We start from the raw sequence: 27912 nt of genomic DNA, 5'->3' as shown, positions 1-27912 counted from the left end.
TAAGTTCAGACATCTCCACGAGACGGTTGACCAGGCTATTTTGGAAGGTTTGACCAAAACTTGGACATTTTGGCGATTTTCCCAAAATAAAATATATCGACAGAAACAAACTGTGATGGAATCAATCAAACCTAATATTGGGCGTTTTATTCGATGCCCATTGATTTTACAGAAATCACAAATCAAATGAATTTAGGGCTTCTTCAAAATACCCTCCTCTTCCCTCACTTCACTACCACTACTACTCCTATCTCCTCTCAGTTCTTCTTCAAGAATCCCACTTTCACAGGTCTCTCTCTCTCTCTCTCTCTCTCTCTCTCTCTCTAGAGATCAGTTTCATCTTTAAAAAAAAATCATACTTTGGAAGAAACCCTTATGGGTTCATGTTAATTTGACTACAATTTTATTATTTGATTGATTTTTTTTTTTTTGAAAATTGACTGTCTTTTTTCAAGATTTGAGCTTCCAAGATCAAAACCCTTGTTTGGATGCATTGATGATCAAATAATTTTTTTGGGTTTTTTGCAGGTGGAAAGAATTGGGTTTTGAGGGCTCAGAATTCTTGCAGTAAGAGTGAATCAATACAACTGGTTGCAGAATCAATGGATATAAAGAATGAGTTGAATAAGAATCTTTATGAACAGATAGAGCCTTATGCTACTGGCTTCTTGAAAGTTTCTGATGTTCATACTATTTACTGGGAGCAATCTGGGAATCCTTCTGGTCATGTTAGTGTTCATTTTTTTGATTTTTGATTTTGATCTTTGGGTTATGTGTGATTATTTTTAGAGCAGAAAAGCAACAACAAATATCATTCTTAAAAGTCTATGGTGTTAATCGTGTCTGGTTGGCGGGTTGAATAGTTGAACATGAGGACAATACATGTTTATTCGTATCGAACACTTAAAAATTAAAAGTATCCAACTTGAACACGTCCCGTTTGTCTAAACGGGTTGATGTGTTTTAAACGGGTTGTAATTAAATTGTAATCGTGTGTTGGAGGGTTGTAGCAAATGGGTCTAACAGGTTATGGATCGACCTGTTTGAATTAAATAGGTTAAACAGGTCAATTCGAACACGATCCGTTTATTAAACGAATTAAATACGACAACCCGAAACCTTATTATTTTCGTGTCGTGTTTTGCGTTGTATCATGAACTGCCACCCCTAAATTGATAACAATAACAGTAATAAATAAAAAAAAAAATAATGATATAGTTTTCTGGTTTGGTTTGATCAGATTCTGATTCAGTTTTTTGGAAAACCGGTTTTATTTAAATGCCATTTTCTAAGTCTTGGCGATCTGATTTCGTTGTTGCAAACCTGCAATATAATTCGTTTCATACAAGTTTGCTTATGACATTTTCATGGCTTGCAGCCAGTTCTATTTCTACATGGGGGTCCAGGAGGTGGAACTTCACCGGGTAATAGAAGATTTTTTGATCCTCAGTTTTATCGAATTATTCTCTTTGATCAGGTTCATTATTAAACCCTCTGCTAAATAGTAACGACTAACGATTTTGAAGTTATTTCACCATGTTATTATCGTTGTCCCAGAGAGGAGCCGGTAAGAGTACACCCCATGCTTGTTTGGAGGAGAATACAACATGGGATCTCATTAAAGATATCGAAAAACTAAGAGAACACCTCGAAATCCCGGAATGGCAGGTTTGATTTTTATTTATGTTGGGTGATGTTGGATTGGTTTACTCGACAAAAAGGCTGATATGTAAAAAGAGATTAGTGTGTACACAGAGCAACGCCTTGCATACGTGAAAGCCTAGGGCTGCAAAGGAACCGAACGTTCAGCGAACGGTTCGTGAACCGTTCGGCGGGAAGTTCGCTTGTGTTTGTTTGTTTAATAAACAAACGAACACGGACAAGAAATTTGTTCGTTTAGTTAAATGAACGAACATGAGAAGAGGCCGCGTTCGTTCATTTATGTTCGTTAACGTTCGGTAAAGTGTTCGTTTATGTACGTTTGTGTTCAAATATTTCCAAAAATTCCGACAAATAAAATATTTAATAAATATCAGTGTATTATAAAGTATTTTCAAGAATGCTTGTTTGTGTTCGTTTGTGTTCATGAACCATAGTTTGTGTCCACTTGTGTTCATGAACGTTTGTTTGCATTCGTTACCTTAAATTAACAAACAGAGACAAACGAGCACAAACACGTTCATTTCCTTAACGAACGAACACGAACATAAAATCTCGTTTAGTAAATGTTCATGAAAACATATATTTCCTTAACAAACGGACACGAAGAAGGTCTATTTCGTGTTCGTTCGGTTCGTTTGCAGCCCTACGTGAAGCTCTTGCCTCACGCCTTGGTTTTTGGGAACAAAACGTCTTGAGCGCTTCACACTTTTTAGACCCAAGATTTGAGTCATGTATGTAATAGCAAAATTTAACACAAAAATTAAATGATTTTCAAAGTATTATAAAAGAAAATGTCTTAATAAAAACTTTGGAGGATAATGAAAATAGATTAGAAAGTTAGGTTTATGCGACCAATATTAATTAATCAGGTTAAATATAATAACTTAAATGTAAACATCTATGAAAGATTCTTAAACGTTGGGTTATAATTTTTATTTTTTAGTCTTACATAAATTTGTTCCAAAAACCGAAAAAACCAAACCAAACCGTAGCTAAAAGCGAAAACCGAACGGTTTTTAAAAACTGAAAACTACGTGAAGTTTTTGCCTTGCACCTTGGTTTTTGGGAGCAAAACGTCTCGGAGCGCCTCGCGTTTTTCGAAACCACGATTTGAGTCATGTATGTTTCTCACCTTCTTGGTTTTTAGGTTTTCGGTGGCTCATGGGGAAGCACACTTGCTCTTGCATACAGTCAGTCGCATCCTGATAAAGTCACCGGGATCGTCCTTAGAGGGATCTTCTTATTAAGGAAGAAAGAAATTGATTGGTTTTACGAAGGCGGCGCTGCTGCATTATACCCTGACGGTATGCTTCTCTCATCCTCTTTGATTATTAATAAACTAAAACCGACTCTTTCTTTTTAGTCGCTAATTGTTTTTTTTTGCAATTTATTTCCTTATAAATGCAACAGCGTGGGAGCCGTTTAGAGATCTTATACCGGAAAATGAAAGAGATTGCTTTGTGAAGGCATATCACAAGAGATTGAATTCTGATGACTTGAACACTCAAGTAATAATTTTTTAGAAAACTAAAAATAAAATCTTTGTATTTTTGTATATACGGAAGCTTCTTTAATTGTTTTAACTTTTGTCTTATATATCGTATTTTTGTTAGTATGAGGCTGCTAGAGCATGGACGAAATGGGAAATGATGACTGCTCATCTGATACCAAATGAAGAGACTATTAAGAAAGGGGATAGTGATGAGTTCTCACTGGTATTTTACTTTCATGATTCTTATACACTACACGTGTAATACATATAGGATTGTCTAGTCTTTAAATTGCGCAAAAAAACAATATAATATCGATATTAAAAGGATTGTGTTAATATGCTGCAGGCTTTTGCAAGGATTGAGAACCATTACTTTACAAATAAGGGATTCTTTTCTACAGATTCTCATCTCTTGGATAATATCGATAAAATCAGGCATATCAATGGTGTAATTGTACAGGTATGGGCAATGTCAATGGTCAAATGTTTAAAGGGAATCATATGTTAACTATTTAATATGTTGGATATCCAGGGAAGATATGATTGTTGTTGCCCAATGATGTCAGCATGGGATCTGCATAAAGCTTGGCCAGAGGCAGATTTTAAGGTATGTACACTTCACGGTATTTTGTTTTGATCGCTATAAAAAACGTCGACCTTTTACCCGCTGACCCATGCCGTATTTTTGCTGTAAAACCAGGTAGTTACAGATGCAGGGCATTCTGCTAATGAACCGGGCATAGCAGCAGAACTTGTAGCAGCAAATGAGAAGCTGAAGAACATTATTAGGAACAAGTGAATTTGTTAATGAACCGGTTACAAACATTTTTTTTTTTATTTTTGAGCCATCTTTGCTCCAGTTTTAGGCTAAGACTAACCGGTCACAAAGGTTTTTTGTTCACTTTTGTCATGGGTGTGATTTTGATACTTGACTGCTTTAATAATGTTCCTTTACAAGAGTCACTCAGATAAGTAAATAGAACTTGGCAAATTCAATGCATGATTGCCAAAATAGAACTTGTATGATTGCCAAAATAGAACTCGCATAAACATAAACCACAGCCAACTTAAGCAATTGTCTTTGAGCAAGTCCTCGGCAAATGTGAGGTGTGAAAGTTTGGTTCTTTAGCAACGGTCACAGTCGGTTTTCCTCTTGATGTGGATCTTGTTGCAGAAACTCCTCTAGTTTTGTTCCCCGCCACCTTTACATCGCTAGTCAATTTAGAAGAGTTCTCTATTACACCGAGTTGCTGGCATCTGTACACTGCATATACAATCCAGTAATTAAAACGAAACTATTGTTTTTATATTTCTTGTTGACCCAAGAAACTGGTTACCTTGGAGATCTTGTCCTTAAGCTGGCACTGGATCTTTGCTGTGATGATTCTGGTCGTCTAAGTACAGTATTAGACTTTTCATTTTTCTGGAAACACAAATGATAACATATGAATAAAACCTGTATAGCATCATATAAGATTAGTAGTATTTTTAACATGTGTAATAACTCACCGCAACCCTATATGTCTGCTTTTTCACACATGTATCTTTTGCGACCTCTTTTTCAGGAACGGTAAAATGAAACTTCTTCTCCTCTTTAAGAACCCCTCTTTCCTAAATGAAACCAAAAACTTGTAATTAATCATAGATATTAAAGAGAAATTATATCATCCATTAAAACTGCAAAAAGAATTGCTTACATCAGTTCTTAGCCTGAACGGTTTGATGTTTGTGGGCTTCGGTTTTTTGCATTTTATAACCGCAGGACCAGCAGTTTGAACAATCTGCATGACTTCCAACGTTAATAACAAGATACTGGAAAAAATAAAAGGTTAGTGCAATATTATAAGAACGAAAATGTCAAGAAAAGATAGTATATGTAATATGTGACCTTGTTCTTTTTTTGTATCTCATTGCTGACAATCTTATTACCAAATAGCTGGTTGTTTGATCTGTGTGCATAGATGGCAAATTAGCAACAAGTAAAAAGCACGTGACGTATTATGAAATTTAAAGATTAAACAATATCATACCTGTTATTATCTTGAGCATTCAAAGCGTTTTCTTTACCACCAACATTTGAAAGATCTTCAGGACTTTCTGTATTCTCTTTATCTTCTATATTCCACAAATCGTTCATTTCACTCTTGCGAATCTTTAACTTTCTTGAGGAATCTTCAGGTTCTGGTTTCTTGGGCTTGCTTCTGCTACCCGTTAATATCTCAAGCCTCTTTGTTCCTTCACATATCTTTGTTACGGGTGTATGCAATTCAACAGACTTTTCGAGAGTTATGGCCTTCTTCGGAGAGCGAAAAACGAGACCCTTTGCTACCGTTCCACTTTTAGGCCCATCAACATCGGTTGCCTTTGAATTCGGAACACTCAGAAACGAGTTGTGTTTGGGTTGACTCATTTTGTTCCTCGGTGTTGTCATATATCTGGAAGCAACTTGCCTCGATCTGATCACTGGGGCGGAACCAACTTTTGAACGGGGTCCACTTTTGTTTTGCGGGTCATCAACGCTTAGAAACGAGTTGTGATTGGGTTGATTCATTTTGTTACTTGGTGGTGTCATATATTTGGAAGCAACTTGTCTCGATTTGCTTTTCGGGTCATCATTCTTATGAGAAATTAACGAAGCATTTGTGGCTAACTTCGGTATCTTGGGCTTGGATGGTTTTGCAGGCGCTGAAAGTGGACATTTTATTCTAAAAAAAAGAAAAAAAAAGTTATTAGTTGTATGATCCTACGCCTTCTCTGTTAATATGTTATAAGTGTGGTCTATTATGCACCTGGAGTGTTCGTTATATAGTGTTTTCGTAAGCTTGATGTTGGGACTTCTTGCTGCCAGGACCTATCAGAAATTTTAGAGTATGTCACACTTAGATTCGGTCATGTTGTCGTAATCGAAGGAGAAACAAATACTCACCCTAAAAACAAAGTGTTTTGAGATCTCTTCGTGGTTTATTTCCTCCTCGTGCTTTTGGTCACAACCTGAAGACAATTCAGATTATGTTAGTTTGAATAAACAAGAACCTAACTAGAATTTCGATTTACAAACCCGAATCCAGTTAAAATCACTCTTCATAAAACTTCTCATCAACTGAATCATCCGGTTTTGGAGATTTTAAAAAGTGAATTCGAATTAGGATTAAAAAAACCAATTTGAGTTTGAAATTTTGAATTTGGGTTGATTCGAAAAGAAAAAAAAACATAATTAGGAGAAAATTTGTAAATTAGTAACTCAATTTCGGTCTAGACTCCGCAAATCTGAATTCGAATTGGACTATAATCCCACTCAAAAAACCGAAAACCAAATTCTTCCGGTAGGCTTCAAGTGTGTGTCTACATATATCTATACCTAATGAATAACTAGCTTCTTGCGCCACATGTCACAATTATGCGCGCCCAAGATTATTTTTCCCGCTTCTCTTATTTCACTTTTCTATTTACCGTATGTATCGTATTCTATTTCCCGCTTCTCTTATTTCACTTCTTCGTATTCTAGCCCCGCTTGCGGTATGCACATATAATGTATATATGTGTGGACGCTCGGGAGGCAAAAGTGAAAATGCACTAATTTTAACGTTATGTGGTGGCGTTGATAGCCGAAAGACAAAAGGGTACATGCACTAATCGGCCTTTGTCCCGATGGTTGAGTGTTATGTGCCTTGTGTCCAAGGCTTGATGCAAAACTACTATCGAGCCGAAGGTCTCACTGGAAGCAGCCTCTCTATTTCTACGGGGTAGAGGTAAGGCTGTCTACATCTTACCCTTCTCAGACCCTACCTTTACTTTGCTATTGATGGGATTTACTGAGTATGATGATGATGATGATGATGATGATGATGATGATGATGATGATGATGATGATGATGATGATGATGATGATGATGATGATCTTATCTCAAAATGTCCTTTTATAATTCCTAAATCTACATTACTAACTATGTAAATACATGAGTTTCTAACCTAGTGTGTTTGTAAATTGTAATTGAAGAACATAGAATATCAACTTGAGATGCATTAACTGAAAGTATATAAAGGCACATCATGGCTTAAATCTCTATATATGGCTACATTCACCCCCCTGAAAATAATCAAATTAGAGCTTCTAGTTTTTTTAACCAAATTTTATATATATTCTAGATCTAGAAGGTAATTAATTAGCTAGAGAAAACAAAGAACCGATCAAATCAAACCCTAATTTAACTATTAAAGCAAAATTCAACATCCAAAACATTCCAAATTCATATATAAAACTGATAATATCGAACAACATACCAACGCGGGAGCAAAACCAGTAGCGATCATCATCGGTGCGAAAGGCGTAGGGTTTAGTGAAATCGACAAACTTAGGAGCTTCAATTCTCTCAAAAACTTCCTCATCTTCCTTCCTAACTTCTTCTGCATTAATAACTGTTTCATCCATTTTTCTCCGTTACAGGAGAGAAAAATCTAGAAGTTGAAGTACAATTGCGATGACGATTTGTGTGTGTGAGATCTGTTTGAGTTTTGAACTTGTTGACTTTCTGTTGTAACTAGCCGTTAGAGATATAAATGTTTGATGCGTGATTTTGCCGGGGCTTATAACAACACCCGAGTTGGGTTGGGTTTTGTAACTGGGCTTCTTTCAGCCCATTGGGTTTAGAAGCTCAATTGCTCAAAGCCTTGAATATGAAATTTAAAGTCAAACTCATTTGCATATAGCATTATAGCTTGGTGAGATTTTGAGGGTGCGATAAGGCTTTTTAGGGACCATGAGGTCCTAAGTTTTCATCTGAATTGATGTATAGGCATTATTACCTAGTGGAGATAGATATGATCGGGTGGTTTCGCTGGTAGCACAATGATACTGCAGCATTCCGTCAGTGATCTAAATTTATCGTTAAAAAAACAGCCAAACTCATTGACTTGAGTCGTGTGAACCTAAAAAATTTAGTCATTATATATAACTGTTTTTTTTTAAAATAAATATATTGTTGCATAATATTATCATAGGTAAAGATCAAATACAAATGAGTGATAACAATTAAACATGAGAAATGTAAGAAGATTTCTTTTTTTTTTTTTTTTTTTTGAATTTAATCCCATCTACTTAAGCATAATGTTTAGTTGGAAAATGTAAAAAAAAAATCGTTTATTTACTCTAGTAGAGTAATTATGTGAAATTACAGTAGAGTGATTACACTTACTAGTATAAATACACGATTTTACACAATTTTTTTTAGATTCTAGGATTAAAATATGTGCTTGATAAGATGGGGAAAAATAAAAAAAAAATTCAAAAAAAAAAAAAAAAAAAAACAATCCCCTCCTTCACTTCTGATGTTTAGTATGTTAAACTCATTTGTACGATAACCTTACCTATATTATCGTATCTATTATAACTAAATCATTTACATAAGTATGTATGTATAATAAAAAAAAATACAGGCCAACTTTAGAGATATAGTCTCAAAACAGGCCTAGCTCTAACTTAAGCTCTCGTAAGTTAAAATAGCCAAACTCGAGTTCAGCTAGGCTCAACTTGATTTGTTTACACTCATAAGACAACAAATCCGAGCTCGTGTTACTAGTCTTATGTGTTTTTCTTTATTTATAGCATATACAGGGGCGGATGTACATAGATATAAGGGGTAGCCTCCGCTACAGCTTGGCGCTCCGGCGGTAGTGTAAAATTAGTGTAAATTTTGGAAAATTTTGACGTTTTTCCGATTTCGTTACCGCTTATTTATAAAACGTTACCGCTTGGCGCGAATCCTAGATCCGCCACTGAGCATATAATAAATAAATGAATACGATATATACCATTCAATATAATATGGAGACGTGCACCAATATGTGACACCCGAATTAGAAGGATTCAAGATGGTAGGTTCAAAGCTCATTAAAGATGGTGGTGTCGTTTATTTATGGTATCAAAAAATATCAAGGCATAGTTTTTGATGACCAAAGTACAATAAGTTTTTGTGATTCAATATATAGATGAATGACGACTCGAACCTAATGCATTTTATGATAGCATATTGGGGCAATATATCAAATTATTTAAAAATATTTGTTTAAATAACACACTAATGTATGTAAAGTAATCATTTTGAAGAAAGGGTATAAACAAATTAAGTTGTTCATGATTTATTTGAAATAATTTGCTAACAACTCAAATCAAGGTTATGCAATCTTGAGCTCATGCTCAAGTTAAATTGTAGCATGTTTGATATACGAGCATGTATTTGTAAAAATAATAATTTTTGTTTGATGTATTATATATAACATTGATTAAACTCATAAATTAAAAATAAAAATAAGGAATATATATACATATACATATACATATATATATATATATATATATATATATATATATATATATATATATATATATATATATATATATATATATATATATATATATATATATATATATATAGGGGAGGGTTTAAATGAGAACGCTAAATATTTGTGAGAACCGTGAGAACAAATGAAAAAACCATGAGAACTTGGTCAAAAACAATTCAAATTCAAAAATTTTTTCAACACTTATCATTATTATTCGAATACAATGTTAGGAATTCAATTTACACGTTTAAATTTACGTGAATTCGTAAATAAAGAAAATTTACACATGTGTAAGTTTGCCATTTACACATGTGTAAATCTGCTATATTTACACATGTGTAAAAAATCTAAAAAGAATGATTTTGAAATAAGAAATGAATTATTTGATGTTATAAATTCTTGTTTTGATGTTGTATCTTAATTACAATGAGGTTTGTATAAAAAAAATTGGTTTTGATTGGTTTTTTCATTCGTTCTCACGGTTCTCGCAATATTTAGCGTTCTCAAGATAACCCTCCCCTATATATATATATATATATATATATATATATATATATATATATATATATATATATATATATATATATAGGGGAAAGATAAATCGAAAACCCATGTGAGTTGAGAAAACCCAAATAAACCCTATGCAACATTTTTATTTTTTTCTAAAAAAATAGGAAATGTAATATAAATGTACACGAACCTATTTATGAAAAACAATGAAAAAAACGCTTACTATTTTTTTTTTAAATGTTGAAAATTTATATGTTACATTTTTTTGGACATACATAATATGTTGAAAATTTATATGTTACATTTTTTTACACCACAAGTTTGGTAAATGTTTATGTAGTTTACAGGTTTTTGTTTTTGTATTAAAATCATTTTTATTTTTTGATATTATTCAGTTGTTATTAACTTACTATATGTTTTTAAATGTTGAAATGTTATTTTAGATAGGTTGTTAGTTGTCTTGTATAAACTTCACTCGGATATCACATTTTCATTACCTTTAGAAAGTCCATAATTTAATAGTTGATGAGTTGATGATCTCTTTTTTTTATAAATAAAAAGTTGTTCTTTTTGCTGGCATAATTAGCTACATATGTTGTAACAATGTTACGCGTGTTACTTATGTTAAAACCAGCCCTTTCTTGGACACAAAAGGGGCTACCCATATGTAACACATCTAAAACAATTGTTGTGGGGAGCACAACTGTTCAGTCTAGAAAACAAAAACAAAAGCTATAGATGTAAAAAAAAAATGTGATACGACGACAAACAAATACGAAAGGTTCTGCTAACATATGTTACATGTTTTTTTAGTGCTTGCAGCGAGGGAGTTGGTTCCACCGGATAGTAGTTTGAAATGTAGGAAAAATAAAGGTATTTATGGTAACTGTTTACATATGTAATCTTTTTTTGGGTGATTTTATTTAGTTTTCTTTATATGTGAAATGATGCAGATAAAACTCAAAATTTGGGGAATCTTCAACTTTAGGGCATAATTGGGTAGAGGGTAACTTGTGTTAGTTATGTTACTTCAATTTTTTTAATTAGTAGATTAAAAATATTGGACTGTAACTTGTGCTATTACGACTTGACCATAGCAGTTGCAGCAAAACGAGAAGGGATCTTGGTAGGAAGAAAGAGAACCACAATATCGGATACGACAACAGGTGGCCATAAAGCGAAAGAAGGTAGATGGAGAAACCAACGAAGAATGGGAACAAGAAGTCGATGAAGGGCAGGTGGTGGGTACCTTTGACGTTGAACAAAAGTTACCCTCAAGTGTAACACATGTTACAAACATGTGTTACATATGTTCAACCCTTTTGTTACCAAAAATCGGGGCTGCACATATGTAAGACATGTTTGTAACTTATGTTACGCTAGAGGGTAACACATGTATGATCATTTTTGGATCATTTGTATATATTTAAGTCTGTATAAACATTTTTGTTACATTTAAGTTTTATTGTAATGTGTTGTGAAGGCCATGTTTTTGGATGAAGACGGATGATCTCGTTTATCTTATAAATAAAAAGTTATGTTTTTTTTTGTTGGCATAATTAGCTACATATGTTGTAACAATGTTACACATGTTACTTATAGTTACACCAGCCATTTCTTAGATACAAAAATGGGCTACACATATGTAACACATGTATAGCCACGCTACACATGTTACATATAGTTGTTACATGTGTTACAACCAAAGTTTACACATGTATAACATATTACACAAGATGAAACATGTGTAAATTGGAAACACTTATGTAACACTTCAGTGTAACACATGTTACAGGTTGTATCCCTTAAACTCCAAAGTCAACGTAAGTGATTGTGATTGAACAAGAAATTTCACTCAAATCCAATGTCAACGCAATATCATCCAACTTCTCTATACATGTTACATGATGTAACAAACCTACAACATCGATACCCACAAAAAGGTTACACGTGTTACGGCAAAATGGGAAATGTTGTTTCACTCTATAGTGTGTAACATGATGTAACAAACATACAACATCGATACCTACAACAGCGTTCAATACTGTTGTTTCACTCTATAGTGTGTAACATGTGTTACGCCAAAATGGGAAATGTTGTTTCACTCTATAGTGTGTAACATTGTTACTACATATAAGTAACTTTTTTTATTTGTAAAATAAACGAGATATTCCGAATAAATTATGAAGTTTCTAAAGGTAATGAAAATGAGTTATCCAAGTGAAGTTCATCTAAAAAACATTTTTGCATTTAAAATCACTATTACGTTAAGTATATATGTGTAACTCCCTGTAACAACATATATTACCTCAAAGTGTAACACATGTTACAAGATATAGCACAACCAGTTTAGAATGCAACTGGCAGAAATGTAACATACGTAGCTAATTATGTCAGCAAAAAAATGGCTTTTTATTTGTAAAATAAACGAGATCATAAAAAGTATATCCCCCCCCCCCAAAAAAAAAATTAAAAACCAACTAAAAACAATCATAAGTTAACAAAAATCTAACTATGCTTCGCTTCTTAATAACCATCTTCATCTTGAGCACAAAACATCCATTCACCTATGAACAAAACAAGTACATCACTATTAATCTCCTGTAGTTAAACTTATTAATCTGCTATGTAATATGTGTACATGTGTAAAGTTTTGCTATAACACATATAACACATGTTACAAACATGTGTTACATATGTGCATCCCCCTTTGTGTCCAAAAAAGGGGTTGGGGGTAACTATAAGTAACATGTGTAACGTTGTTACTACATATAAGTAACTTTTTTTATTTGTAAAATAAACGAGATATTCCAAATAAATTATGAAGTTTCTAAAGGTAATGAAAATGTGTTATCCAAGTGAAGTCCATCTAAAAAACATTTTTGCATTTAAAATCACTATTACGTTAAGTATATATGTGTAACTCCCTGTAACAACATATATTACCTCAAAGTGTAACACATGTTACCAGATATAGCACAAACAGTTTAGAATGCAACTGGCAGAAATGTAACATACGCAGCTAATTATGTCAGCAAAAAATGTAATAACGTACGTATACATGTAACATGAGTATATGCACCACAAGTAATATGAGTATATGCACCACAAGTCATACGCATGTTACATGTGTGTATGAAACACACATGGTATATATGTGTATGAAAAACACTTGGTATATGTAACGTATATACATCCAAACATGCTAGTACACGTGATTTGTAACACAAGTTACAAAAGTATATGCAACACATGGGAATCACTGTTATATAATATAAACCAAGTAACCACATAACAACAGTGTTTAACACAAGTAATACATGATGGTTTCATTTGTTACCGAATTGGTTACGGGGGTGCACCCTTAAAAAAAATAGGTCCGTAAACATGTTAGAATGTGTTACACATGTTAGAATTGTCCATTGTTTTGAAGTAACAATAGGCATTCTAATATTTATCTGCATAATGTTGTGAAAAAAGATTCCTTCATTGTTACTTCAAAACAATATGCTTTGCTCCTTGATAACCATCTTCATCTTGAACATAAAACATCCATTCACCTATGAACAAAATAAGTACATCAGTATATGTTATAACATGTGTACTTGTGTAAAGTTTTGTTGTAACACGTGTGATGCGGGCCCAAGTGTGGAAGAGCGGGCCATCTTGTATTTGGAGGCCCAAGATCGTGTAACAAAAGGGGCTTCACTAAAATGGCTCTAACTTGGGCTACGGGGTCTGTTTTGGGCGTGCGACCAGGCGAAACGAACTTGAGAAAGAGCTCCATCTTGCTGCAAATGCCTACGGCGGTTTGGGTCATCGTCCGGGCCAAAAAAAAAACGCTTATTTCTATTACTTATTTGCATTTTTATGTTTTTTGAACTATTTTGGGCTTTTTGTTTTAGGCCGTGTGTTTGGCCCATTATCTTTTTTAGGCCCATTTCAAATTTTGGTTTCTATTTATATGTCCCTCTAGTAATATGAATGATCAAAATTGAATTTTTAAACTACTGAAATTTTCACTTCAAATTCCGTGGCCTTTGGGTTGCAATTTGGGGGTTGGGGAAGAACTACATGGGTATTCGTAGAATCAACGTGTTTGATCTTCATTATCGTACTACGCACTACATCAGTTAGTATCAGAGCCGAATTCCTGGCTCAAAATGCTTCCGAGGAGAAACAACAACAGGCCTCTCGATGAAGTGTATGAACGAGAGTTGGAGCAGCGACTTTTGGCGAGAGTAGATCAGCGGTTGGATCAAGTGGTCGATCAGTTGACTGACCGGATGGCTGACTTGATTAATCGTTGTTTTGGTAAAAAATTATCTAAGTAATTAAGTGATCAAATTAGTTTTGTGAGGTAGTGTGCTAAGAGAATGTGTTCAAAAAGATGTTAATTAAGTTGTTTGCAAAAACAGTTTCAGGATACGGCTCAGGATATTGAGCTGTATCTACGATCAAACAATGAGCAAAAATGTAAAGGTTGACACGAGATATACGAGGAAAGCCCTTGATCAATCTAGATCGCCGGCACAAAACCTCGGGAGCTGACAATCGCAGCTGCCTTGTTCTTCTTATTGCTTTAAACGTCAGGATACAGTGCAGGATATGGCTCAGATCAATGCTAAGTGGTACAACGATTACAAGTGGTGAGTGTTTGTGCGTAATAGAAAGAAAAAAAAGTGTGAGTTCGAGAGTAGAGAGTGAAGTGTGTGTTCCTATTGATCTGGCCTTCTATTTATAGTACAAATAACAAACTAACTCTCCTATTATTCTGGGATGCTGGGAATATTCCATTCTGAACGTTGGGGGCCTGTTTTTACTTGTTTTCCACGTGCTTATTGACTATAAAACCAGGTCTTCAGCTCACATAACCGTTACAACGTTAATAACATTGACCAGCATCCAAAATTCTTGCGGAATATGCCTTTCTTCTATTCTGACCTTTACAAGAGCTATTCTTCTGCCATCAACGTCTTTATCCTGACCAATTTGAGCGGGTCTTCAGGATGACTTGGTCCTTATGAACGTTAGTCCCTTGTAACCAACATTTTACAAGCCAATCGTTAGTAATAGTCAGGATACTGCCTCAGGATGTTACCAATATCTTGACCCAGTATCCTGATATGGTATCCTGATCCGATATCCTGATCATATACAACTAATAAAAAATCAAGATACAAAGTCAGGATATGGGCTCAGAATTTCACCCATAACAATCGTAGGAGGCAGAGACCCAATGACGGGTATGGTTCTGATTTTAGTAACCCATTTGGTGATGGTTCGACTTCCGAAGACGAACAGGAAGGGCGGCCAAGGGGTGAACGTGGAGGGGGTAACAGGCGTTGGGATTCTAGGATAAGGATTGATATTCCAGAATTTGATGGGGCTAGTTTGAATCCGGAGGGGTTCATCGATTGGTTGGCTACCGTGGAGGAGGTGTTCGAGTACAAGGAGGTGCCTGAAAACAAGCGGGTGGCCTTGATCGCTACCAGGTTACGTGGTAGGGCCTCTGCGTGGTGGCAACAATTGAAGTTAACACGAAACAGGCTCGGGAAGTCAAGGATCGTGACATGGACCAAGATGAAGAAATGCTTGCGGTCCAACTTTTTGCCTCATAACTTTCAAAGGTTGATGTACCAGCGTCTGCAGAATTTAAAACAGGGGGTTAAATCGGTTGATGATTATACAACAGAGTTTTACCAGTTGATTGCGAGGAATGATATTCAAGAACCGGAGGAGCAACTTGTTTCTCGGTATATTGGGGGTCTAAGGGTTCAAATCATGGAGTCCGTGAATCTTTTTGATCCGTTAACCATTCCTGAGGCACACCAACGGGCGTTGGCCTTTGAGAAGCAAAACCGTCGGGTGGGCGGTTCGTTTAACCCTGCTGGGGGAAATGTTGGGTCAGGCAGTGGGGCACCTCGTGGCGGGCCTACTTCTAAGGGGGCTAGCAGTAGTGGTCCGAGATGTTTCAATTGTGGTGAAACAGGCCATCGTCAAGCTGAGTGTAAAAAGGCTGGTAAAAGACACTTATTTGCTGAGTCTGAGGATGATCAGTATGAAGAGTATGAGAATAACCCAGTGTACGATGAAGAAACTGAATATAAAGAGGAGGTTGTGACCGGTGATGTTGGGGTGAACTTGGTGGTTAGGCGTTCTTGCTATACACCAAAGGCAGATGGAGATGACTGGCTGAAGCATAACATCTTCCACTCAACATGTACTATTTTGGGAAAGGTTTGCACGTTTGTCATTGATTCGGGGAGTTGTGACAATTTGATTTCTAAAGAGGTAGTTCAAAAGTTGGCCTTGAAGACAGAGAGTCACCCGAAACCTTATAAGCTTCAATGGCTTAAAAAGGGAGGTGAAGTGACGGTATCTGAAAGGGCACTTGTTTCAATTTCCATTGGATCCACGTACAAAGATGATGTTGTGTGTGATGTGGTCCCTACGGACGCGTGTCACTTATTGTTGGGTAGACCTTGGGAGTACGAGCGTAATATAGAACATAATGGGCGGTCCAATACTTATAGCTTTCTGTTTGGTGGTGTGAAGATCACTCTTGTTCCTAGCAAGCCTAAGCAGTTAGCCACAAAACAGTCGGGTACTCTGTTGACCATTAGTCAGTTTCAAGATGAGTTGGAGGAAGCAGACAATGTTTTTATTTTGATTGGGAAGCCAGTGCCTGAGGAAGTCGACATTCCTGAATGTATGGTTCCGTTATTCGAGGAGTTTGTTGATGTTTTCCCAAATGATTTACCTGCCGGGTTGCCACCCCTACGAGATATCCAAAATCACATTGATTTGGAACCGGGGTCCCAGCTACCCAATAAGCCCCATTACAGAATGAGCCCAAAGGAGCATGAGGAATTACGTCGGCAGGTTGAAGACTTAATTTCTAAAGGGTATGTTCGGGAAAGCATGAGTCCTTGTGCTGTTCCTGCTCTGTTGACTCCAAAGAAGGATGGGATATGGCGTATGTGTGTTGACAGTCGTGCAGTCAACAAGATCATTGTGAGGTACAGGTTTCCTTTTCCTCGACTTGATGATTTACTTGATCAAATTAGCGGTGCCACTATTTTCACAAAACTAGACTTGAAGAGTGGGTATTACCAGATCCGACTCAGGCCTGGGGATGAGTGGAAAACCGCCTTCAAGACTCGGGAGGGGTTGTATGAATGGTTAGTGATGCCTTTTGGCTTATCCAATGCCCCTAGTACGTTTATGCGGGTCATGAACCAGTTGTTTAGACCCTTTATTGGAAAATTTGTGGTGGTTTATTTTGATGATGTTCTTATTTATAGCACTAATTTTGATGAACATGTGAAGCATGCACGACAGGTTTTGACCTTGCTCCGTAGGGATAACTTGTATGCAGCCAAAAAGAAGTGTGTCTTTATGGTCCCTAAGGTCCTAGTTTTGGGGTATGTTGTTTCTGGTGACGGCACACAGGTGGATGAATCAAAGGTAGCGGTTGTCAAGCAATGGCCAACTCCAACTACAATAACTGAAGTACATAGTTTCCATGGTCTTGCTTCTTTTTATAGACGATTCATTCGAAATTTCAGTTCCCTTATGGCGCCAATGACTGACTGCATGAAAGGGAAGACCTTTATATGGACTGAGGAGGCGGAATCAGCTTTTCAGTTAATCAAGGAAAAGCTTACAACAACACCAATTCTAATATTGCCAGATTTTTCTCGGGTTTTTGAGCTGCACACAGATGCCTGGCAGGGTGGTGTTGGGGCAGTCCTAAGTCAGGGGGGACGTACAGTTTCTTATTTTAGTGAGAAGTTGACTGGGCCAAAGTTACGTTATAACACTTACGATCTTGAATTTTATGCAGTGGTCCAGGCTGTGAAACATTGGCGTCATTATTTGTTTCACAAGGAGTTTGTTTTATTTACAGACCATGATTCGTTGAGGCATATTCGCAGTCAAGATAAAGTATCACATAAGCATGCACGATGGATGGCTTTCTTGGAAAAGTTTACTTTTGTTGTGAAGCATAAGTCTGGGATTTCGAATCGTGTGGCAGATGCCTTGAGCAGAAGTTGTAGCCTGCTTGTTTCTATGAGAGTTGTTGTACTCGGGCTAGACAATCTCATGGAACAACTCACAACAGATCCATATTTTTCTGTCATTTTGCAGGATGTGCAGTTTGGGAAGAGGATAGTTTTTCTTGTGCATGACGGTTTTCTTTTTAAGGAAAATCAATTATGTATTCCTAATTCCAGCCTCCGCCTTCAAATAATTAAAGAACTGCATGGAGAAGGGCATGTGGGTAGAGACCGTACTTTACGATTGGTGCAGTCTTCTTATTTTTGGCCTACTATGCGGAGGGATGTTGATCGGTTTGTTAGACGTTGTAGGATCTGTCAAGTTTCAAAAGGCACAGCTACCAATGCAGGGCTTTATATGCCTCTACCCATTCCTCAGCAACCTTGGGTAGATATTAGCATGGATTTTGTGTTGGGGTTACCCCGTACTCAGCGTGGTAATGATTCGATCTTTGTAGTGGTGGACCGGTTTTCAAAGATGGTGCACTTTATTCCTTGCAAGAAGACAACAGATGCAGTTAATGTGGCTCAGTTATTCTTTCGGGATATCTATCGTTTGCATGGTTTGCCATCCTCTATAGTTTCTGATCGGGATACTCGTTTCTTGAGTCATTTTTCGCGAAGTCTATGGAGAATGGTGAACACTCAGCTCAATTTTAGCAGTGCTTACCACCCACAAACTGATGGGCAGACGGAGGTTGTTAATCGATCACTTGGTAATCTTTTGCGGTGTCTTGTGGGTGATCATGTGAAGTCTTGGGATCAAAAGCTTTGTCAGGCTGAGTTTGCTCATAATCATGCTGTTAATAGGAGTACTGGGTTTAGCCCGTTTGAGGTGGTCTATTCTGCTAAGCCTTGGGGTCCTCTTGATTTGATGTCACTTCCTACCCCAGGTTTTGTTCCCAAGAAGGTGCAAGATTTTGTGGTTGGGTTACATGAAGTTCATAAAGTTGTGCAGGATAACTTGGCCAACGCTAATTCAAAGTACAAGCAAGCTGCAGACCAAAAGCGTAGCCAAGTTGATTTTGAAGAGGGTGACTTTGTTTGGGCCATTTTGACTAAGGATCGTTTTTCAGTGGGGGAGGATAATAAATTGTTAGCCAAGAAGATTGGGCCAGTGGAGATTGTGCAGAAGATAAATTCTAATGCCTATCGTCTGAAGTTACCAAGCCACATTTGTTGTTCCGATGTTTTCAAGGTCAAACATTTGCTGCCTTTTCATGGGGATTCTTCTGATGGTGATGTTGCTGCGAATTCGAGGTCGAATTTTGTCTACCCAGGAGGGAATGATGCAGGCCTAAGTGTGGAAGAGCGGTCCATCTTGTATTTGGAGGCCCAAGATCGTGTAACAAAAGGGGCTTCACTAAAATGACTCTAACTTGGGCTACGGGGGTCCATTTTGGGCGTGAGACCAGGCGAAACGAACGTGAGAACGAGCTCCATCTTGCTGCAAACGGCCTACGGCGGTTTGGGTCATCGTCCGGGCAAAAAAAACGCTTATTTCTCTTACTTATTTGCATTTTTATGTTTTTTGAACTATTTTAGGCTTTTTGTTTTAGGCCGTGTGTTTGGCCCGTTATCTTTTTTAGGCCCATTTCGAATTTCGGTTTCTATTTATATGTCCCTCTAGTAATATGAATGATCAGAATTGAATTTTGAAACTACTGAAATTTTCACTTCAAATTCCGTGGCCTTTGGGTTGCAATTTGGGGGTTGGGGGTTGGGGAAGAACTACACGGGTATTCGTAGAATCAACGTGTTTGATCTTCATTATCGTACTATGCACTACATCAACGTGTAACAACTACATGTAACATGTGTAATGTGGCTATACATGTGTTACCACTCTAATGTAACACAAGTTACAAGCATGTGTTACATATGTGCAGCCCCCTTTATGTCCAAAAAGGGTTGGGGTGACTATAAATAACATGTGTAACGTTGTTACTATATATGTATCTAATTATCCCACAAAAAGACACTACTTTTTATTTTTAAAATAAACGAGATATTCTTAATAAATTATGAAGTTTCTAAAGGTAACACATAACGCATAACATATAGGATAAACAAAATCCCCAAACAAGCAACATATAGGGGCTTGCACATATGTAACACATGTTTGTAACTTGTGTTACACTAGAGTGGTAACATATGTATAACATGTGTTACGTGTTACACATGTGTAAACTTTTTGTTGTAACACATGTAACATGCCTATACATGTGTTACCGCCTAGTATAACACAAAAAAACAGTTAGTATTCAGATCAAAAGCCCCAACCAAGCAACCAAACTAACATAAGCAGTTACTGTTCAGATCAAAAGTCTCAAACAAGCAACCAAACCAAACACAATTTTTTTTTTATAAAATATACGAGATCATCAACGATTAGATTATGGACTTTTTAATGGTAACTAATATATAACAACAACAACAACAACAATCATTATCTCAATTCTAAAAAAATTTTAGTACATTTAAAAAAAAAAAATACCCAACAAACTATCAATCTATTTTACTCATACACACACAAAATCATTCAACTTTTACCAAATAAATAACATTAAGACATGGAACCAGTCCATGTCATACTTGTGAGTATGTTCTTTGTGTTCTAACAACTTTTTCTCTTAACCAAAACCCATGAACCAAATGATTTCTGACCTGCTTCTCTCTCACACAATTGTGTGTGTGTTCTTGGCGTTCTAACAACTTTCTCTCTCTAAAACCTATGAACCAAATGATTTCTGACCTGCTTCTCACTCGCACACTTGTGTGTGTTTTTGGTCTTGGTGTTCCAATAATTTTCCCTCTCTTGAAGCTCATGCAACCAAATGATTTCAGCCTGCTTCGATCTTCAGATCTGGTGGCTTCAAAAGAAAGGGATGAGTACATGAACACATGGTGTCTTTGATCTTCAGATCTGGTGGCTTTGATCTTCGATATTCAGATCTCGTAGCTTTGATGGTGGCTTTGATGAAAAGGTGATGTTTCTCTCTCTAATATCTAATGAATTATTTTGAAAATGGTTGGATGAAAAGTGATATATATGAGAGAGAGAGAGAGAGAGAGAGAGATGTGACATAAAGAAAATGATGGGATGGGGAAGGGTGAGGTGATGGTTTGAACAAAATGACTAAATTGCCCTTTGATCATGTGTTTTTAATAGATGATTTGGATCAATCCTGTCCACACAATCCAGGTTTCCCAAGTTTTCTAGATTAAATGGGTTTTTCATAGATACTTACATTATATATATATAGTGTGAGGTTCATTGGGGAACACTAAAAAAGTGGGGAACCGGGGAACACTCTTAAAAATTTAACTTAACATGTTAAAAATTAATTTTTTTAAAAAAACTTTTCGGCAGTTCTCCTTATATATACTTGTAGAAGCATTTTTAATAAAAAAAAATAGAAAACTAAAAATATTGAAAAAAACAATTAAAAAAAGGCTAATTTTTTTTTAGAAAAAATATTTTTTTATTTGACCAGTTTCTCCTCCTTTTTATAAAGAAAAACGCTGAAACATTTTTTTTTAAATGATTTTTTACATGTTAAGTTAATTCTATAAGATATAACTGTTTTTTAAACATTTTTTTATTTTTAATTTTTGATTTTTTTTATTAAAAATGTTTCTACTTGTATTTATAAGAAAAAGCGCCGAAAAAATTTAGAAAAAAATAATTTTTAACGTGTTAAGTATAATTTTGAAGAGTGTTCCCCTGTTTCCCGCTTTTTTAGTGTTCCCCAATGAACCCTCCCCTATATATATATATATATGGGGTGGGGTTCTAGAGTGAACACTAATGTGCGAACTGGGTGAACAAATCCTGGCCATTGATCTACACACGTGTTTGGCCAGGACTTCATCATCAAATCGTAAAATACACTAGTGTATTTCAACATCAAATCCTGGCCATTGATCTACACACGTGTATGGCCAGGATTAGTTCACTCAGATCGCAAGCTACACTAGTGTTCACTCTTGAACCTAATTCTATATATATATATATATATATATATATATATATATATATATATATATATATATATATATATATATATAGGGCAAGGATAAATCAAAACCCCCTCCAGTTGAGAAAACCTTGAAAACTCAATATCTACCATTGATTAGAAGAGATGGATGGTTGTGACGTGTTTGGGTATTATCTCTCTTACTTTTTAATATAATAATTAGTAATAGTACCCTTATGGGTAAAATGGGAATGAAGTGTGACAATTGTTTTCTTGGGAGAATTGAACTGCATGCCTATGAAACCTGGCTACAACTTTTAACACCACAAAAATACAAAAACCATAATTGCACAACTTCAATTTTCTTTTATCAGTTTTTAGTAAAGCACCTATTCTCTCTCTCTCTCTTCATCTCATCTTCATCCAAAAAGCTCCTGCAGAAAAACACACCGCAAATAAACAATTATCCTCCTCCAAACCTAAATAACGCTGATAGATTTGCAAATGATCTTCCCGGAGATTTCCATCAACTGCAAAGTTTCAGGTGCGTCCGCCATCCGGCTTTCTTTTGGGGGTAAAAATGTGTTTTTTCTTGGCAAATTTACGAGCTTTGTTTTCTGTATAATTTGGGGTTTCATCTAGGGTTTTTGGTTGTTATTTTCATAGACATTTGGGTTTTTTTTTCCTTTTTAAAAAAAGTGGTTTATGTACTTTATGTGATGTTCATAAACAGTGTTGGAAGGCAATGTACGTTCCCTATTTTTTGGTTTGTATGTTCATAAAAAGTGGTTTCATGTTTTTAAAGCTGTTACAAAAATTGTTCTATTGGGAAGAAAAGATTACATTTATGTTTGACAATTATTTTGAAATAAAGTAACAGTCATATTTATTTTTGTTCTTTTGGTTATTTTATAAGTTAGAACTCCTTTTTCACAAACAAAAGCGGGTGTCTAAAAAAATAGAAAATAAAATAAAAAAGAAACTAATTGGTATGTAACATTAAATTGTTAGATGGTTTGTTACATTTATGTTTGACAATTTATTTTGTAACAGTGTTGGAAGGCAGTGAATCGGACACACCAGCAAAGGATTTGAAAGAAAAGAAAAAAATATTTTTGTAACTTAAGTATTTTGTTTTTTAGGGAACAAGTGTGTTGTATGCGTTGTTAGGTTATATAATAATGTTGCACCTTAACATTTGTGGGGGCAAAATTTTGTAACTTAAGTATTTTATTCATAAAGCTGTTTTACGATACTTTTTTGGGCCATTGGTGTTGTATATAACAAATAAATGTAAAAGCATTAGGTGAAAAACTGGATATACACGTTGAATAAGGTTACATTATTTGTACCATCTTATTAAGGTTACATTCTACAAATGAGCAATAAATATTACATTATATGTAACATTTTACAAAAAAAAAAAACAAAAAACAAAAACAAAAAATGTAACCAATGAGGAAAAAATGTTACTTTATATGTACCATCTTATTAAGGTTACATTCTATAAAATGAGTAATAAGTATTAAATTATATGTAACATTTTACAAAAAAAAGTACAAAAAATAACGTTACATTTTCTGTATAATTTCAAAAAATGTAAACACCCAGTAAACAAGAAAAAATGCTTGTTTTTTTTACCATTTAAAGGATATCCACATACATAAGAGTGTAACGCGTTTTCTTTTCTTTCTCCTCCAACACGAAGTGTTATATTACATCACATTGTTACAAAAGTCGTCTTCCTACAAAAAGATGTTACATGTTGGTACGTACACTACAAAAAAAGATGTTACATATATTATACATATATATGAAGTTACACCACGTGTAAACATACATTTTCTGTATAATTTCAAAAAATGTAAACACCCAGTAAACAAAAAAAATGAGCAATAAGTATTACATTATGTGTAACTTTCTTCCACGTTTCATATACACAACCAACAACAGGCTTTAGAACAATAGGAACATTAGGACACCACATTCTAGTGCCATTGGGTGTGTGGTGAACATAAAATTCCTCGTCCGTATGAATACCTACAAAAAAGGTCACGAGTCTTTTAGAAAACATTGTATTGTTAATAAATTTTAACACATATAAGTTAAAAAAAAATTACTTGTAACATGAAACCTAACAAACTGATGCATTTTACTGTATTGTCAATACAAGTTTAACACGTTTTGCTACAATGCAAACAAAACATGGTGGTACATTTTTTGATGTCACCAAAAAGTGTAGACGCTGGTGCATTTTTTTATGTGATCCAAAAATGTAATCTCGAATGTTTTTCCCTTCCAAAAAAATATAAAACTTAATACAAGTGTAACCACACATGTTTTTACCTTCTACAAAATATAAAAGCTTGTTTCATAAAAATAAAAAATAAAAATGGTATTGTTAATACAAGTTTACCACATTTTCAACCAAACTAACCAACACATCCTCTGTTTTTTTTCCTCCTCTACCAACAAAAATAAATAATAATAATAACAAACTACAAACATTAAAACTAGAGGTGTTATAATAACCCTATAGAAAAAAATTCATGCTTTCACATAAACAATGACATGTAGATAGCAGCTCTGTAAAAGTACAATTCTGAACACCATCCTCATCATCATTTGTGCCATTTTGATGCAGATCTGAGGCTACACATAAACAAATACCAAAAACCAAAAAAAAAAATCAAGAAGAATCCAATCAAAATCTAAACAAGAAAACCTTAATTTACACAACTACTCGTATGCATTTAAAGCTGTACATTTAATAAAACTGAAAAAAAAGTATCACTCACCTGGAAACTCTGAAGAAATAGGTTCAGGATCTTCAACAACTCTACTCTCACCCAATGCATTTTCATCTTCATTAAATGCAAAATCAGGTAAAAGATTATGTGGACAACATTGAAGGGTGAACCCGGATGATCATTGAGTGTCGTCGTACCACCGGCAACAGTCCGAGGTTGTTGGCTGTTCAACTCGGCCATGTTTAATGCAAAAACTCTTCAATGGTAAGTATGGTTTTTTTCTTTCACTCCACTTTCTGGTTGGGATAAATGAGATGTGAGATATGGATATCTATATAAAACAAAAGAGAAGATATGTGAGAGAGGAGGGAGATACAACAAGTACAAACCTATTAAATGAAACTAATGAAAAGAAGAAAAGTCTGCGGCATCAAGTCTCTTACACACTTACACATTCACCAGTCAAAAGGTTAAAAGGAAAATGTCAAAAATGCCCTTGTCTCCTCTCAAACTAATAAGTAGCTTCTTGCGCCACATGTCACAATTATGTGCGCCCAAGATTATTGTTCCCACTTCTCTTATTTCACTTCTTCGTATTCTATTTACAGTATGTATCTTATCTAAAAATGTCGAGTCGGGGGTCTCACTGGAAGCAGCCTCTGTATTCCTACGGGGTAGAGGTAAGGCTGTCTACATCTTACTTTTTCTCAGATCTTACCTTAGCTTTGCTATTGGTGGGATTTACTGAGTATGATGATGTTTTATCTCAGAATGTCGTTTTATAATTCCTAAATCTTCATTACTAACTATGTAAATTCATGGGTTTCTAACCTAGTGTGTTTGTATATTCTAATTGAAGAACATAAATTATCAATTTGAGATGCATTAAATGAAAGTATATAAAGGAACATCATGGCTTAAATCTCTATATATGGCTGGCTACATTCACCCGAATCACCCCCTGATAATAATCAAATTAGAGCTTCTAGTTTTTTTTAACCAAATTCTATATATATTCTAGATCTAGAAGGTAATTAATTAGGTAGACAAAACAAAGAACTGATCAAATCAAACCCTAATTTAACTATTCAGCAAAATTCACCATCCAAAACATTCCAAATTCATATATAAAACTGATAATAACGAACAGCATACCAACGCGGGAGCAAAACCAGTAGCGATCATCATCGGTGCGAAAGGCGTAGGGTTTAGTGAAATCGACAAACTTAGGAGCTTCAATTATCTCATAAACTTCCTCATCTTCCTTCCTAACTTCTTCCGCATTAATAACTGTTTCATCCATTACAGGAGAGAAAAATCTAGAAGTTGAATTACAATTGCGATGATGATTTATTTGTGCGTGTGAGATCTGTTTGGGTTTTGAACTTGTTGACTCTCTATTGTAACTAGCCATTAGAGATATAAATATTTGATGCGTGATTTTGCCGGGGCTTATTACAAGACCCGAGTTGGGTTGGGTTTTGTGACTGGGCTTCTTTCAACCTATTGGGTTTAGAAGCTCAATTGCTCAAAGCCTCAAATATGAAATTAGCCTAGTGACATTTAGAAGGTGCGATAACAAGACCCGAATTGGGTTGAGTTTTCTTCTGAATTAGTGTATAGGAATTATTACCTAGTGAAGATAGATATGATCGGGTGGTTTTGTTGGTGGCACGATGATACTGCAGTGGTACGTCAGTGATTCAAATATTTCGTTAAAAAAGTCAAACTCATTGACTTGAGTCGTGTGAACCTAATGAATTTAGTCATTATATATAACTGAATTTTTACAATAAATATATTGTTGCATAATATTATCATGGGTAAAGATTAAATACAAATGAGTTTTAACAATTAAACATGAGAAATGTAAGAAGATTTTTTTTTCCCATCTACTTGACCATAGTGTTTAGTTGAAAAATGTAAAAAAAATCGTTTATTTACTCTAGTAGAGTAATTATGTGAAATTACAGTAGAGTGATTACATAATTACTTTACTTGTGTAAATACACGATTTTTTTTAGATTCTAGGATTAAAATATGTGCTTGATAAAATGGGAAAAAAATTCAAAAAAAAAAAAAAAAAAACAATCCCCTCCTTTACTTTTGATGTTTAGTATGTTAAACTCATTTGTACGATAACCTTACCTATATTATCGTATCTATTATAACTAAATCATTTACTTATGTATGTATGTATGTATATATGTATGTATGTATGTATGTATGTATGTATGTATGTATGTATGTATGTATGTATGTATGTATGTATGTATGTATGTATGTATGTATGTATGTATGTATGTATGTATGTATGTATGTATGTATGTATGTATGTATGTATGTATGTATGTATGTATGTATGTATGTATGTATGTATGTATGTATGTATGTATGTATGTTTTTGGGATTGAACCCTATTAGAGGAACAGATAATTAAAGCCAAAACTAGATCAGAGCAGTGGATCCAGAATAAGAAGATGTTATGTCATCAAGTCTCTCCCTTGAAAGTGGTTTCAACATCTGCTGACCTCCAATCCTCTGATCGGTACAACTGCTGACCTACAACTGCTGATCAAGTCAAAGACTAATGAAGACTAAAGCCCTGTTGTTCAATCTACTGCCTTGAGTCAAGCACTGCTGGGTTATATCAAGTACTGCTGGGTTTACATCCGTGGAAAGATTCAGCAGTAGTTTAGTTTGTCTTTATGAAATGTAATGTATAACAGTTGTTAGCATAGCAGTGGTTGTATGGATCAGATGCTAGAGTTTGTTAGGAGGTTAGATGTCACTTTCATGGTGACGTCAGCTTAGATGCTTCAGTGGTTTGTCCGTGCCTATAAATAGAACAGTACCCTGTACTGTTCTATCAGCTCTTCACCATCTTCTTTCTGTACGAACAAATCACTGAGCTCAGGCTGAGGGGGAGTTTGTTGCATACATGCAATTGTAATCAGTGTTTGGAATAAATTTAAGCATTCGGTTCATTGTTGAAAATGTGTGTTGAAAGCAATTCTCCTGTTTGATTGTGAAAAGTTTATTTCCATTTATATTCCGCTGCACTACTCATTCATTATTCATCTTAATTCAAACAATAATCACAATCAAAACCAAAC

The 27912-nt window shown here is 35.1% G+C and overlaps 2 protein-coding genes and 1 long non-coding RNA gene across 5 annotated transcripts; 2 read left to right on the top strand and 1 right to left on the bottom strand.

The window, feature by feature from the left end:
* Positions 1-89: 89 nt before the first annotated feature.
* LOC110885325 (proline iminopeptidase) lies at positions 90-4150 on the top strand. Its single transcript, XM_022133004.2, has 10 exons — positions 90-289; positions 529-728; positions 1379-1477; positions 1558-1668; positions 2810-2966; positions 3073-3170; positions 3276-3377; positions 3501-3614; positions 3687-3761; positions 3855-4150. Exons 1-10 carry the CDS (start codon positions 154-156, stop codon positions 3951-3953), a joined length of 1191 nt encoding a protein of 396 aa, XP_021988696.1. The 5' UTR covers positions 90-153; the 3' UTR covers positions 3954-4150.
* LOC110885324 lies at positions 4089-26114 on the bottom strand. Of its 3 annotated transcripts, none has more exons than XM_035979015.1 (9): positions 25952-26114; positions 6081-6145; positions 5944-6005; positions 5185-5859; positions 5043-5103; positions 4852-4935; positions 4664-4765; positions 4492-4577; positions 4089-4411 (listed from the first exon to the last, which is right to left on the bottom strand). In XM_035979015.1, exons 1-9 carry the CDS (start codon positions 26097-26099, stop codon positions 4222-4224), a joined length of 1473 nt encoding a protein of 490 aa, XP_035834908.1. In that variant the 5' UTR covers positions 26100-26114; the 3' UTR covers positions 4089-4221. The 3 variants fall into 3 exon arrangements, with proteins under 3 accessions (XP_035834908.1, XP_035834909.1, XP_035834910.1); XM_035979016.1 differs by lacking the exon at positions 25952-26114 and adding an exon at positions 7436-7704 and having other exon boundaries at positions 4090-4411; XM_035979017.1 differs by having other exon boundaries at positions 4323-4418.
* Positions 20586-23301, top strand: LOC110885326. The gene is made up of 3 exons (XR_002562096.2): positions 20586-21053; positions 22487-22590; positions 23100-23301. It is a non-coding gene; the product is annotated as an uncharacterized LOC110885326 (long non-coding RNA).
* Positions 26115-27912: the final 1798 nt, after the last annotated feature.

This window comes from Helianthus annuus, chromosome 10 (genome assembly GCF_002127325.2).
Source record: "Helianthus annuus cultivar XRQ/B chromosome 10, HanXRQr2.0-SUNRISE, whole genome shotgun sequence".
Lineage (NCBI taxonomy): Eukaryota > Viridiplantae > Streptophyta > Magnoliopsida > Asterales > Asteraceae > Helianthus > Helianthus annuus.
The sequence above is the reverse complement of the archived record's forward strand: the minus strand, read 5'-3'. Positions and strand labels throughout refer to the sequence as shown.

Bases quoted from the DNA above. Each gene is read 5' to 3' on its own strand.
- LOC110885325 (XM_022133004.2), top strand. From the start codon at position 154: ATGCCCATTGATTTTACAGAAATCACAAATCAAATGAATTTAGGGCTT. The intron at 3,171-3,275 runs GTAATAATTTTT...TATTTTTGTTAG, and splicing joins CTGATGACTTGAACACTCAA to TATGAGGCTGCTAGAGCATG. The intron at 3,762-3,854 runs GTATGTACACTT...CTGTAAAACCAG, and splicing joins GGCCAGAGGCAGATTTTAAG to GTAGTTACAGATGCAGGGCA.
- LOC110885324 (XM_035979015.1), bottom strand. From the start codon at position 26,099: ATGGATGAAACAGTTATTAATGCGGAAGAAGTTAGGAAGGAAGATGAG. The intron at 4,766-4,851 runs GTAAGCAATTCT...GGTTTCATTTAG, and splicing joins CGTTCAGGCTAAGAACTGAT to GAAAGAGGGGTTCTTAAAGA. The intron at 4,412-4,491 runs GTAACCAGTTTC...TGCAGTGTACAG, and splicing joins TTAAGGACAAGATCTCCAAG to ATGCCAGCAACTCGGTGTAA.